Source organism: Salmo salar, chromosome ssa14 (assembly GCF_905237065.1).
Source record: "Salmo salar chromosome ssa14, Ssal_v3.1, whole genome shotgun sequence".
Classification (NCBI taxonomy): Eukaryota; Metazoa; Chordata; class Actinopteri; order Salmoniformes; family Salmonidae; genus Salmo; species Salmo salar.
In genome coordinates, this window is record NC_059455.1 from 44,915,519 (window position 1) to 44,931,088 (window position 15,570).

Here is a 15,570-nt window from a genome sequence, read left to right on the forward strand (position 1 = left end):
TCACAATGTTATGTTTGCTAGTAGGTGTGATAAACGTTGAATTAGTCATTCAATCCTAATAGTTTATTTAGATGTGTATTTGGATACTGACCTCTCGAGGAGGAGTAAGGTCATAACGTGACAGAAGGGGGCGTCGCCGTCCTGTAACAACGCGGCCGCGCGCAGCTTTTCGCCGGGCGGGATTTCCGCAATATCAAGTATGGCGAAGACATACGATTATTTGTTTAAGTTACTGCTTATCGGAGACTCCGGTGTCGGGAAGACCTGCGTGCTGTTCAGGTTCTCAGAGGATGCTTTTAACTCCACATTCATCTCCACCATAGGTAGGTGTGACTTTGGTTAGCCACAATGCAATGTTTACAAAGCGACAGTCATCCCGACCAGAAAGCAGCTAGCTAACGTTACTATTATATGCTGTTAACTGTAGCTTATTAGGCGAAATTGATTCAAGTAACTGACTAACTGAAGTTAACTTGCTGATTTAGCTAGCTACAAACGCATTGTATTATATTGACTAGGTGACAAGTAACAATGGCATTAGCTGTGTAATAGCTACTACGGACATTATAGCAAGCTATATAGCTAATGCTAGCTAACGTTAGGTATATAGAATGCTAGCCTGTTGGCTAACTTCCTGTAGCTTACTAGTAACGTTATTAGCTAACAGTTAGCCCTACTAGCTAACGTTGCTTACCTGTGTAACTCGCAGCTGAAATCCAAACGATAAAGTGCTATAGTACGTTAACTTGCTAACGTTAACTACCTGCTCTTGCTACGGTTATGAACGGTAACTAGCCACTAAATGTTTAACTCTGTACAACTAACTTAGCTAACCTTATTTAACGAACTCGCTAGTTAGCTTTAGAGCTTGGTAGCCTGGCAGCTAGTTATTGATGTCACATATTAACATTCTCCTTTTACATGTTGTATTGCATTGATTGGAGTATAACTAGAGCTTCAGTCATAGCTATTGTGTGTAATGGCTATGTGTCTAATTTCAAGATTCCCCTCTTCTCTTATGTTTCTCCTGTAGGCATTGACTTTAAGATTAGAACGATAGAACTAGACAACAAGAAGATAAAGTTACAGATATGGTAAGCCCTCCATGTCACCTCGAGCATCACGACTGCTTTTCATACAGGAAAGAAAACGGGTAGGCTTACACCCAAAGCATTTTTCCTTGCCGTTATAGCTCGGTAACTATTCGAAAAGGAAATGTATGACTGTCTATGTAACTTGGCATGGCCTAATTAACTGTTGTCCTTGTGTTTTTGCAGGGACACAGCAGGGCAGGAGCGATTTCGAACAATCACAACAGCGTACTACAGAGGAGCGATGGTGGGTAAACAACATGCTTGTTACGTTTTCATATTTTGTTGTGTCGTCTTCATCACAACGTTGAGGTGTTGACTTTCTGGTTATGTTCTTTCATTTTGATGTTTCATTGTTTCTCATCACAGGGTATCATGCTAGTCTATGACATCACCAACGAGAAGTCCTTCGAAAACATAAAGAACTGGATACGGAATATAGAGGAGGTATGTTTGGTATTCTGTTCTAAACACGAATACCATACTGACTGACTAGTAAATATTCAGTGTACTCTTGTCAAAGCCAACCGTATGTTGTATACTGTATGTATTGTAGTGTTAAACTACTCTTATCTCCTTAGCATGCATCGGCTGATGTTGAAAAGATGGTCCTCGGTAACAAATGTGACATCAATGACAAACGGCAAGTGTCCAAAGACAGGGGAGAGAAGGTGAGTTCTGCTGCAATCGTGATGAATCACAAGCTCCGTTCTGGTTGTGTACTGTACGACATTAAAGGGCTTGGATGATGCAGAGCACTTTTCAAACTTAAGCCCTACCATGTTGTCTAGGTCAACAACAACAACAACAAAACAAAGACCTGCTTGAATTACCGAAACCAGATAGAAAGTGTGTAGAAATGATGATAGTAACAACAATCAAAGCATTACTCCCCCCGTTTCTCAGCTGGCGCTGGAGTACGGTATTAAGTTCATGGAGACTAGCGCAAAGGCCAACATCAATGTGGAAAACTCGTTTTTGACACTTGCCAGAGACATCAAATCAAAGATGGACACAAAATTGGTAAATTCAACCTCATTTAAGTTTTAGAAGGAACTTTTTAAAAAGGTAAAAAATGCTGGACATTGATTTGAAAAACTGAACTGTCCGTCTTTGTTGCAGGAGGGTAGCAGTCCTCAGGGGAGCAGCCACAAGGTGAAGATCTCTCAGCCCCAGAAGAAGAGCAGCTTCTTCCGCTGTGCCCTACTGTGAGGACCAGACCATGGGTGTATACCAAATGGCCCACTATTCCATATATAGTGTGCTACATTTGACCAGGGCCCATAGAACTCTTGTCAAAAGTAGTGCACTATGTAGAGAATAGGGTGCCATTTGGGATGCATACCAATGGCCTTACCTACCTTCCGCCTGCCCTAGCTGGGATATGCTGGGGTGCTGGCTGGCTGGCTGGACACAACTGGACTGTGCTTGCTCCCAGCACCCCCTCTCATTCTACCCTATTCCCTTCAGCCAGTCCCAATTCACTCCCCACCTCTTTCCCTCGGCCCTAACCCTTAGCTGTTTGTGTATCTGAAGTGTTTGAATAGATATATGCAGCGTAGTGGTGGAGCTTCCACCATGTTGTTTACACCTTGCATATACAGTGAGCTCCAAAAGTATTGGGACAGGGACACATTTTTGGTTTTGGCTCTGTACTCCAGCACTTTGGATATTTGTGCATCTGTCTTTTTTTCCACTCATTATTCACGATTCATTCAGGATTATCCGTAATCATGGTAGCATCCACATTAATGTAGAAGTGTTAAGAAACATTCTATTATTATTTACAATAAAAGTGACTGCAAAATAGCACAATACAAACAGCAAATGCATCCAACAAATTTGTAGAATCACAAGCTTGACATAGTCATTGTGTGCTATGAATATGTGACTAAATACTTAACTTTTAACTACTTTAATACACATTTAAGTGAATTTGTCCCAATACTTTAGGTCCCCTAACATGGGGTGGGACTATGTACAAAAAGTGCTGTAATTTCTAAACGGTTCACCCGACATTGATGAAAATGCCCTCAAATTAAAGCTCACAGTCTTCACTGGAGTACCGAACCTACACAAACAAAAATGTGTCACTGTCCCAATACTTTTGGAGCTCGCTGTTCGTGAACATCGAAGACTTAGGGCCAATGGTAATTAGTAAGGAGAGAATTAAGACAAGTTGCCTCTCTTGCTCTCTCTCTCTCTCCCTCACTGTCCACCTCTCCCAACGTCACGCCCTGGGGTAGCTGGAGTACTGTGACCGCGACTCCATCCACAATGGCCCCGTGACACCTGGTAATGCTGCTGTTCTTCCAGCGGCCCACCAACCTCCTGTTTTGTCTCACCACTGGTTGGACAGACTGACCAACCGGTGAAAACACCATTTGTTTTTCTGAAAGAAGGTTCAAATGACATCACACAGAAAAGATGGGCTCTTCTTTCTGTTTCACATTAGTCTCTATGTACATACAACATTTTTCCATTTTTCACACGCAGCCACCTGGCTCCACAACTGCCAAAGTTGGAGCCCCATTTGCTTTCCAGTTAGAATTGCTTGAATGACCCAAAGGTTTGGGATTGGGAACATGATGCGTGGATGTTTAGATACTATTTGTAGTCCTCTCTTCCCCTAGCCACATTGTTAACATGAGCCAGAGACTGATAAGCTTATTGTTTTGATGAAAGAGTTTTTAAATGAATATAATATGCTTTGAAGATTCACAATCCTTCAGGAAAGATTGATCGCTAAATAATTGAATTACCCAGACTAAAAGAACTCAATTTGATATTCTGTTTTATTTACATTCCAATATAATAATTTGATGCTATTCTATACATGAGGCTTGCAACAGGCCTCTCTTCCTGAACAAAGTTATTGTACTGAATCCAAGTGTTTGACTTGTTTACTGCCAGTCCCAGGTGTTGTCTTGAGAACACACACAAACACACAGCCTCTTAACCATAGTGCTGCAGCACCCCCTGAAAAATGAATGAGAATTTAAAAAGATATTTAGACATTTATACATACATACAGTACCAGTCAAAAGTTTGAACACACCTTTTATTCAAGGGTTTTTAATTATTTGTACTATTTTCTACATTGTAGAATAATAATGAAGACATCAACACTATGAAATAACACATGGAATTGTGTAGTAACCAAAAAAGTGTTAAACAAATCAAAATATATTTTAGATTCTTCAAAATAGCCACCCTTTGCCTTGATGACAGCTTTGCACACTGTTGGCATTCTCTCAACCAGCTTCACCTGGAATGCTTTTCCAACAGTCTTGAAGGAAAATTACTGAGCACTTGTTGGTTGCTTTCTTTCACTCTGTGGTCTAACTCATCCCAAACCATCTCAATGGGGTTGAGGTCGGGTGATTGTGGAGGCCAGGTCATCTGATGCAGCACTCCACCACTCTCCTTGGTCAAATAGCACTTACACACCCTGAAGGTGTGTTGGGTCATTGTCCTGTTGAAAAACAAATCAAAGTCCCACTAAGCGAAAACCAGATGGGAGGGCGTATCACTGCAGAATGCTGTGGTAGCCATGCTGGTTAAGTGTGCCTTGAATTGTAAATAAATCACTGACGGTGTCACCAGCAAATCACACCTGTGTTTCATGGTCGGAACCACGCATGCAGAGATCATCCGTTCACCTACCCTGCATCTCACAAAGACACGGCGGTTGGAATCAAAAATCTCACATTTGGACTCATCAGACCAAAGGACAGATTTCCACCAGTCTAATGTCCATTGGTTGTGTTTCTTGGCCTAAGCAAGTCTTCTAATTTGTGTCCTTTAGTAGTGGTTTCTTTGCAGAAATTTGACCATGAAGGCCTGATTCTCGCAGTCTTCTCTGAACAGTTGATGTTTAGATGTGTCTTTTAATTGAACTCTGACGCATTTATTTGGGCTGAAATCTGAGGTGCAGTTATTCTAATGAACGTATCCTCTGCAGCAGAGGGAACTCTGGGTCTTCATTTCCTGTGGCGGTCCTCATGAGAGCCAGTTTCATCATAGCTCTTGATGGTTTTTACGACTGCACTTGAAGGAACTTTTCCGAATTGACTGACCTTCATGTCTTCAAGTAATGATGGACTGTCGTTTCTCTTTGCTTATTTGAGCTGTTCTTGCCATAATAATGACTTAGCCCTATTTGGTAAAAGACCATCTTCTGTATACCACCCCTCCCTTGTGGTATACAGAAGTGCAACTGATTGGCTCAAACGCATTAAGAAGGAAATTATTTCCACAAATTAGCTTTTAACAAGGCACACCTGTTAATTAAAGCTAGTTGAGAGAATGCCAAGATTGTGCAAAGCTGTCAAGGCAAAGGCTAGCTACTTTGAAGAATCTAAAATACATTTTGATTTAACACTTTTTTGGTTGCTACATAATTCCATATGTGTTATTTGATAGTTTTGATGACTTCACTATTATTCTACAATATAAAAAAATAGGAAAAACCCTGGAATAAGTAGGTGTGTCCAAACTTTTGACTGGTACTGTGTGTATGTATTCACAAGTGTACAGCACTGGGCCTTTAATAGTCTTGTATTAGCTTCCCACGGCTCTTAACACAAGGCCTGGGGCTACTTTTTCTACTCTAGAACATTCTTGTGTGAAATCTGTTGAAATGTGACCCAATGGAGCAGGGGTATTTAATTCTTACCCTACGAGGTCTGGTGCCTGCTGGTTTTCCGTTCTACCTGATAGTTAATTGCACCTACCTGGTGTCCCAGGTCTAAATCAGTCCCAGATTTAGAGGGGACAATGAAAAAATGCAGTGGAACTGGCTTCGAGATCCACAGTTGCGTTTGAGGCCAATAAAGTGTTGACATGTAGCCAACCTGAGCATTGGTTCCTGGTAGTGGAGAGACAGACTGATAAGTAGTGTCTGAAATGGCACTCCATTCTCTAGTGCACTACTTTTGACAAGAGCCCTATGGGACCTGGTCAAAACGAGTGCACTGTATAGAAATTAGGGTGCCATTTCGAAAGCAGCGATAGTGTATTTTATTTTATTTTTTCAGTCAATTTACAGCAACAACATCCATTTATAAGCTCATGTTTATTCCCAGCTATATGACGTCTCTGGTAGTTAGCTAGTGAAACACTCAGCTTATTCACTCTAAACTGGAGTGGCTGTCTGCTAGTACAAACAACCATGTTACAATGTGGATGGACAAACAGACAAACCCCTTCTGATCCAATGCAATCCATCCCTTTGCACTTTACCAGTTAACCTCTGTGTTGTGCGTAGTCTGTGCCAAGTGATAGTTTTGCAATATAGGACAAGCATATTTTTGTCCATTTAATTGAATGACATGATCTGTTGGATTATGGTAATGGTTGGTAGATACTTTGGGCACATTTTAGATTAGTTTTGTTTATTACGCCTGTATAAATAGCTTCCTCTCCTTTGCTACTTCTGATATGACTTGTGTTCTATGGTTCAGGGCCTGTTGTCCACAAATGTCTCTGAATATTAATGCTCACCTAAGATAAGGTTGTCTTTTTCATTATGATTTAAAGACAAAACTGATCCTAGATCAGTATCCTGATCTGAGACGCTTTATGAATACAGGCCCTGGTATCAGTTAGTAAAAGGGTTTTAGTTGTATGCTACTGCCCTGACAAATTTGAGTATAATCTAAATGTGACGTTCTCTTGGCTTATGAAGTCAAGCTAAAACTTCATCAAGGTCTTGTTAGTCTGTTGTGGTGAGTCTTGGTTTCATGTGTTCGTGTCTGGTTTTTCTTTTTGGTCAGTACCTTGTTTGACAGCTAGGTGGCAGCATATCATCACCAGCAGCTGTTTCTAACATTGGAATAATGCGTTGAAAGAAATGTCCTTAGTTATGAATTGAAAAATCCATTGAAAAGCAGTGTGATATTTTTGGCTATGTTTTGGAAGTGCTTGGATAAAATGGTGTGTGTATATGTGATAGACACACCTAGCATTGCTTGTGTTCTACATTAATACAGTGTTTAACCATTGGAGTCCTCTTACCCCCAACACTTCCCAGTTTGTCCCTTCCTGTTCTATTAAATGTCTGTGTTTGAAGAGTTAAAAAGAGCCTGAGTGCCAGTCTGTTTGTGTTAATAATACCAACTCCTTGTCACTCATCGTCATGTTTAGCTTGACAGTGAAGTTGGCAGGGCACAAACAGGTCTGGGACCAGGCTAAAACGAGGATAATACATGTACAACATTGACAGGAGGGGTGTCCTTTAAACTAGCCTGCTCCTTTTTCTATATCTACTGTACTGGGACCTGCTGCTGCACTCGCCTCTCAACCATGTCTTAACAATAACTAATACTCTTCCCGGTTTGGACCTAGCCTGGTCTCAGATCTGTTTGAGCTAGTTTTCCATCCAATTGGGGACAGATTTTCATGTGAATATTGTAAAATCTGCATAAAAACAATACACAAATTTTCCCACCAGAGATGTTTCCATCAAATTGAATAGTTCCTGATAAAAGACTGAGTGATTGACGTAGTGCACATAAAAACAATTCAAGTGCCGAATAGAAAATAATCTCAGCAAAAAAATAAACGTCCTCTCACAGTCAATTGCGTTTATTTTCAGCAAACTTAACATGTGTAAATATTTGTATGAACATAACAAGATTCAACAACTGAGACAAAAACTGAACAACTTCCACAGACATGTGACTAACAGAAATTGAATAATGTGTCTCTGAACAAAGCGAGGGTCAAAATCAAAAGTGACAGTCAGTATCTGGTGTGGCCACCAGCTGCATTAAGTACTGCAGTGCATCTCCTCCTCATGGACTGCACCAGATTTGTCAGTTCTTGCTGTGAGATCTTCCACCAAGGCACCTGCAAGTTCCCGGACATTTCTGCGGGGAATGTCCCTAGCCCTCACCCTCCGATCTAACAGGTCCCAGACGTGCTCAATGGGATTGAGATCTGGGCTCCTCGCTGGCCATGGCAGAACACTGACATTCCTGTCTTGCAGGAAATCACGCACAGAACGAGCAGTATGACTGGTGGCATTGTCATGCTGGAGGGTCATGTCAGGATGAGCCTGTAGGAAGGGTACCACATGAGGGAGGAGGATGTCTTCCCTGTAAAGCACAGCGTTGAGATTGCCTGCAATGACAACAAGCTCAGTCCGATGATGCTGTGACACACCACCAGACCATGACGGACCCTTCACCTCCAAATCGATCCCGCTCCAGAGTACAGGCCTCGGTGTAACACTCATTCCTTCAACGATAAACGTGAATCCGACCACCATGAGACAAAACCGCGACTCGTCAGTGAAGAGCACTTTTTGACAGTCCTGTCTGGTCCAGCGACGGTGGGTTAGTGGCCATAGGTGACGTTGTTGCCGGTGATGTGTGTGGTGAGGACCTGCCTTACAACAGGCCTACAAGCCCTCAGTCCAGCCTCTCTCAGCCTATTGCGGACAGTCTGAGCACTGATGGAGGGATTGTGTGTTCCTGTAACTCGGGCTGTTGTTGCCATCCTGTACCTGTCCTGCAGGTGTGATGTTCGGATGTACCGATCCTGTGCAGGTGTTGTTACACGTGGTCTGCCACTGCGAGGACGATCAGTCCTGTCTCCCTGTAGCGCTGTCTTAGGCGTCTCACAGTACGGACAATGCAATTTATTGCCCTGGCCACATCTGCAGTCCTCATGCCTCCTTGCAGCATGCCTAAGCCACGTTCACGCAGATGAGCAGGGACCCTGGGCATCTTTCTTTTGGTGTTTTTCAGAGTCAGTAGAAAGGCCTCTTTAGTGTCCTTTCGTTTTCATAACGGTGACCTTAGTTGCCTACCGTCTGTGAACTGTTAGTGTCTTAACGACCGTTCCACAGGTGCATATTCATTAATTGTTTATGGTTCATTGAACAAGTATGGGAAACAGTGTTTAACCCCTTTACAATGAAGATCTGTGAAGTTATTTGGATTTTTACGAATTATCTTTAAAAGACAGGGTCCTGAAAAAGGGACGTTTCTTTTTTTTGTTGCTGAGTTTACAAGTGAAATGGGTTTCGATCGCATTTTCAACTCTGCTGATGGTTTTCTCACAAAAAGTGTTGTGTAGCGAATGCCCACTGCTATTAGAACGTGCGCTCTAGCCAACAGCTCGCAGATACAGTGCGAGTATAGCCTACAGCATGAGATTATTCTGGACAAAAGACCAAGATTATTTTTGTTTGTTAAATGGCAGCCAAGCGTCAGTGGCCATGTCACCAGAATAAGACCCTCGGTATTTATTGGAAAGCTCTTCACTGTACACTTTCACCACCCTGTTGAATTCATAATGTATTTAATCTGTAGCCTAATAAACTGCATGCTTTCTCGAAGACGAGTCATAGTAGGAGGACAAATAGCATGTAATCACGTGACTCCAAAATGTATATTGATATGATAGTTATTATATCCATATTTCTGCATAAAAGCTTTTCCACCAACATTTCTCTCATTGCAAAAGGATAGATTTGGAGTCAGATAAACTTGGATATTTAGGCAGGTATATACAGTTGAAGTCGGAAGTTTACATACACTTAGGTTGCAGTCATTAACTTGTTTTTCAACCACTCCATACATTTCTTGTTAACAAAATATAGTTTTGGCAAGTCATCTACTTTGTACATGACACAAGTAATTTTTCCAACAATTGTTTACTGACAGATTATTTCACTTATAATTCACTGTATCAAAATTCCACTGGGTCAGAAGTTTACATACACTAAGTTGACTGTACCTTTTAAACAGCTTGGAAAATTCCATAAAATGATGTCATGGCTTTAGAAACTTCTGATAGGCTAATTGACATCATTTGAGTCAATTGGAGGTGTACCTGTGGATGTATTTCAAGGCATACCTTCAAACTCAGTGCCTCTTTGCTTGACATCATGGGAAAATCAAAAGAAATCAGCCAAGACCTCTGAAAAAAATTCTAGACCTCCACAAGTCTAGTTCATCCTTGGGAGCAATTTCCTAACGCCTGAAGGTACCACGTTCATCTGTACAAAGAATAGTATGCAAGTATATACACCATGGTACCACGCAGCCGTCATACCGCTCAGGAAGGAGACGCATTCTGTCTCCTAGAGATTAACGTACTTTTGTGCGAAAGGTGCAAATCAATCCCAGAACAACAGCAAAGGACCGTGTGAAGATGCTGGAGGAAACGGGTACAAAAGTATCTACATCCACAGTAAAACGAGTCCTATATCGACATAACCTGAAAGGCCGCTCAGCAATGAAGAAGCCACTGCTCCAAAACCACCATAAAAAAGCCAGACTATCGTTTGCAACTGCACATGGGGACAAAGATTGTACTTCTTGGAGAAATGTCCTCTGGTCTGATGAAACAAAAATAGAACTGTTTGGCCATAATGACCATCTTTATGTTTGGAGGAAAAAGGGGGAGGCTTCCAAGCTGAAGAACAACATCCCAACTATGTAGCACAGGGGTGTCAGCATCATGTTGTGGAGGTGCTTTGCTGCAGGAGGGACTGGTGCACTTCACAAAATAGATGGCATCATGAGGAAGAACAATTATGTGGATATATTGAAGCAACATCTCAAGACATCAGTCAGGAAGTTAAAGCTTGGTCGCAAGTGGGTCTTCCAAATGGACAATGACCCCAAGCGTACTTCCACAGTTGTGGCAAAATGGTTTAAGGACAACAAAGTCAAGGTATTGGAGTGGCCATCACAAAGCCCTGACCTCAATCCTATAGAAGATTTGTGCGCAGAACTGAAAAAGCGTGTGCGAGCAAGGAGGCCTTCAAACCTGACTCAGTTACACCAGCCCTGTCAGGAGGAATGGGCCAAATTTATCCAACCTATTGTGGGAAGCTTGTGAAAGGTTTGACGCAAGTTAAACAATTTAAAGGCAATGCCACTAAATACTAATTGAGTTTATGTAAACTTCTGACCCACTGGGAATGTGATAAAATAAATAAAAGCTGAAATAAATCATTCTCTGCTATTATTCTGACATTTCACATTCTTAAAAAAAGTGGTGATCCTAACTGACCTAAGACAGGGAATTTTTACTTGGATTAAATGTCACGAATTGTGAAAAACTGAGTTTAAATGTATTTGGCTAAGGTGTATGTAAACTTCTGACTTCAACTGTATGTAGGATGCTACACTCCACAGCATGGTCTTCGCTCCAGATCAAAACTCCAAACCTATAACCTAATTCTGACCAAGGTTAACCGGAGAGATTACTGCTTCCAAGGTTTTATTTTTCCAAGCTTTACAGAGGGTGCTCTAGCCAACAAACAGCAGAGACCTGAGGACACCATTCCAACCTGTAACTGAGCCAAATACAAATTCAATCAGCACTAAGGTGTGAAGTAAAAGGCCTTTGGGCCCAAAGTGTCAGGAGTCTTTGAAGCGTCCTCAGAAGCCCCCTCCTGCTGTTCAAAGACCATTCACTGGCATTTTCTACAAGAAATCTGGCTGCAGAAATAAAAGCTTCTCCCAAGTGGGTGTGACACGTACGCCCATTGCCTGCTGCACTGCTGCTTGGATTCCACCTGGCGATCTGTTCACCGTCTGTCCTGGCCTGTCTCCCCCTGTCTGGTACAGGTACCTCCACCACACTCACCCCTCTCTCCCGAGCTTTCGCTTCCCTCCAGCACACACGCACTGTTGGGGCGAGTGACTCTGAACTTACAATGGTTAGCCCCAACTCATTATTGTTGCGGATTAATCAGAATGTATCCCTTTGGACTCTGGTGTTGGCAGTTGCACTTCTTCCCTCAGCTGGGGCTCAGTCACTTGGGGCCCAGAGAGGGGAGAGGTCAGGCTTGTCTTTCACATATCCCTGGTGCTATGCAGAATATCAGAAAGGGAAGAGGACAGGATGGGACATTGTCTTCATATGTGAATGTATCTGTTAAACCATGTGAAGGGATGGCATGATTAATGGGGAACCAATTACTTGTCTCCACAATGTCTGTGCGCAAGTCACTCCCTCCTTTGGCATTGGGGGGAGGTGTATGGCAGTGTCTGGAACCATTGTATGTCCTCTCTGATGTTGCACTTATCCTGGGATAGTGTATGACCTAGAGGCTCACTCCCCTCAGTGAGCTTGTCCAGGAGTGGGGTCAAGAGGGGGTTTACTTGAGATGGGAGTATCTAGAGTTGTCAATTGATTTATGCCATTGGAGGAGATGATGTTTTTGTGCTATGAAGTACCAGGAACGGGATTAGAACCTCATCTTAGGGACCAAACTGAACGGTAATTTATAGCGAATGCTATCTGGCTATGGGATACTCCTCTCTCAAGTAAAAGTATTTCTTTGTCAACTGTTCCTAAGATCTGTGATTCATCATGTACGTTGAGGGGGTGTATCTTGGCTATAAAAGAGCTTTGTACTTTTGTGTTGTCACTTTCAATGGTTCATTAGAAATGGCGCATCATTGAAAGTCAAGTGCTATTGCAAAGCTCGTATTATTAAAGATGTAATTTAAGTATAACTCTGACTGGTGTGTGAAGTTTAACTCTCCTCATTTGGTAATGCAGAAATTAACCACCACATATTTAAAAAAAAATGATTGTGCATTTTGCTTTTTTTCTATTTACTTCATGACTCCTGAATACTTTGTTGACGACAAACTTTCTTTACCCAACCTTGGGACAGACTATATTTGTTCCCACACTTGGGACTCTGACTCTCTATTGGTTACACAGACTTTTGGCCTCCCATCCTATTCTAACCACCTCTCGCCAGCTTTGTATTCATGTTACTTGATGACATTTCTGTACAATATGATCTTGTTACCATCTGATGCACATTCAGATGTCAGAAATCAGCACTGCAGAGCTCTCCCTGTATTATGCCATGCCTTGATTGTATTACTGCTGATGACATCTGGAAATGTGCATGTATACCCTGGTCCATCTACTGTTGCTAGCCCCAATTCGGACTTGTAATCTGATATCTGCTTCACTGATTCCTGCACGTTAACAATTGAAGCTTATTACCTAAAATGGATCAATTGAAAGTGTGGGTTCACAGCTCCAATCCAGATGTGTTGATCATTACTGAGACGTGGTTATTAAGAGTGTTTTGAATACTGATGTTAACCTTCCTAGTTATAACCTTTTTCGGCAAGACATATCTTCCAAAGGTGGAGGAGTGGCAATCTTTACCAAGGATCACCTTCAGTGCTTGGTTGTCTCCACCAAGTCTGTCGCCAAACAATTTGATTTGCTGGTTTTAAGCATTAAACTTTCAAATAGCTCTTTGTTGACTGTTGCTGGGTGCTATCGTCCTCCATCAGCACCAGTCTGTACCCTACCTGCCCTAAGCTCTCTCCTGGTCCCTTACACTAAATCTGAATTTGTCCTGCTATGTGACCTAAACTGGGACATGCTTAAACCATCTGACCAAATCCTAAAGCAATGGGACACCCTAAATCTTTCTCAGATTATCACCAATCCCACAAGGTATGACTTCAAACACCCAGAAATGGCTGCTCTCCTCGATGTTATCCTCACAAATAATCTTGATAGGTATCAGTCTGGTGTTTTCTGTAATGACCTTAGTGATCACTGTTTTACAGCCTGTGTTCGTAATGGCTGCTCAGTGAAACGACCTGTCCTGATTTGTCATAGATGCTTGATAAAAAACTTTAATGAGCAAGCCTTCCTTCATGAACTGGTATAGAATCAGCTTGATCCCCTCTGTCGAAGACGCTTGGACCTTCTTTTGGTATATTTTCAGTGTTATTGTTAACAAACACGCCCTCATAAAGAAAATGAGAATTAAAAACAGGTTCGGCCCCTGGTTCGACCGTGATCTTGCAGAGTTACTCCACCTCAAGAATTGCGTTTGGCGAAAGGCTCGGCACACGCATACACAAGCTGACTGGCTCTCGTTCAGGCAAATGAGAAATAAGTGCACTCAGGCTATCCGTAAGGCCAACGTTAGTTACTTTAAGGAGCAGTTCTCTCTCTGTGGGTCTAACCCCAAGAAGTTCTGGAAAACGGTTAAAGACCTGGAGAATAAACCCTTCTCACAGCTGCCCATGTCCCTTAATGTTGATGATGTAGTTGCTACTGACAAGAAGCACATGGCTGAGCTCTTTAATCACCACTTCATTAAGTCAGGATTCCTATTTGACTCAGCCATGCCTCCTTGCCTGTCCAACATTTCCTCATCTCCCACCCCTGCTAATGCAGCTATCCCCGATGCTTCTCCCTCTTTTTCCCCTGCCCCGCTACAAAGTTTCTCCCTGCAGGCTGTCACCGAGTCTGAGGTGCTATAGGAGCTCCTTAAACTTGACCCCAAAAAACATCTGGGTCAGATGGTTTAGACCCTTTCTTCTTTAAGGTTTCTGCTCCTATCGTCGCCAAGCCTATCTCCAACCTTTTTAACCTGTCTCTCCTTTCTGGGGAGGTTCCCATTGCTTGGAAGGCAGCCACAGTTTGTCCTTTATTTAAAGGGGGAGATCAAGCTGATCCTAACTGTTATAGGCCTATTTCTATTTTGCCTTGTTTATCAAAAGTGTTGGAAAAACTTGTCAATAATCAACTGACTGGCTTTCTTGATGTCTATAGTATTATCTATGGTATGCAATCTGGTTTTCGCTCAGGTTATGGATGTGTCACTACAACCTTAAAGGTCCTCAATGATGTCACCATTGCCCTTGATTCTAAGCAATGTTGTGCTGCTATTTTTATTCACTTGGCCAAAGCTTTTGATACGGTAGACCATTCCATTCTTGTGGGCCGGCTAAGGAGTATTGGTGTCTCTGAGGGGTGTTTGGCCTGGTTTGCTAACTACCTCTAAGTGCAGTGTATAAAGTCATAATCTACTGTCTCAGCCACTGCCTGTCACCAAGGGAGTACCCCAAGGCTCAATCCTAGGCCCCACGCTGTTCTCAATTTACATCAACAACATAGCTCAGGCAGTAGGAAGCTCTCTCATCCATTTATATGCAGATGATACAGTCTTATACTCAGCTGGCCCCTCCCCGGATTTTGTGCTAAATTCTCTACAACAAAGCTTACTTAGTGTCCAACAAGCTTTCTCTACCCTTAACCTTGTTCTGAACACCTCCAAAACAAAGGTCATGTGGTTTGGTAAGAAGAATGCCCCTCTTCCCACAGGTGTTATTACTACCTCTGAGGGTTTAGAGCTTGAGGTAGTCACCTCATACAATTACTTGGGAGAATGGCTAGACGGTGCACTGTCCTTCTCTCAGCACATATCAAAGCTGCAGACTAAAGTTAAATCTAGACTTGGTTTCCTCTATCGCTCCTCTTTCACCCCAGCTGCCAAACTAACCCTGATTCAGATGACCATCCTACCCATGCTAGATTACGGAGACCTAATTTATAGATCGGCAGGTAAGGGTACTCTCAAGTGGGTAGATGTTCTTTACCATTCGGGCATCAGATTTGCCACCAATGCTCCTTATAGGACACATCACTGCACTCTATACTCCTCTGTAAACTGGTCATC

The 15,570-nt window shown here is 42.4% G+C and overlaps 1 protein-coding gene across 1 annotated transcript; it reads left to right on the top strand.

Moving 5' to 3' along the window:
* Positions 1 to 194: 194 nt before the first annotated feature.
* Positions 195 to 3,981, top strand: rab8a (RAB8A, member RAS oncogene family). The gene is given in 7 exon segments (NM_001173613.1): positions 195 to 323; positions 1,034 to 1,094; positions 1,278 to 1,338; positions 1,461 to 1,538; positions 1,673 to 1,762; positions 1,998 to 2,114; positions 2,214 to 3,981. Coding segments are annotated over 7 exon segments (621 nt in total). The 5' UTR covers positions 195 to 199; the 3' UTR covers positions 2,304 to 3,981.
* Positions 3,982 to 15,570: the final 11,589 nt, after the last annotated feature.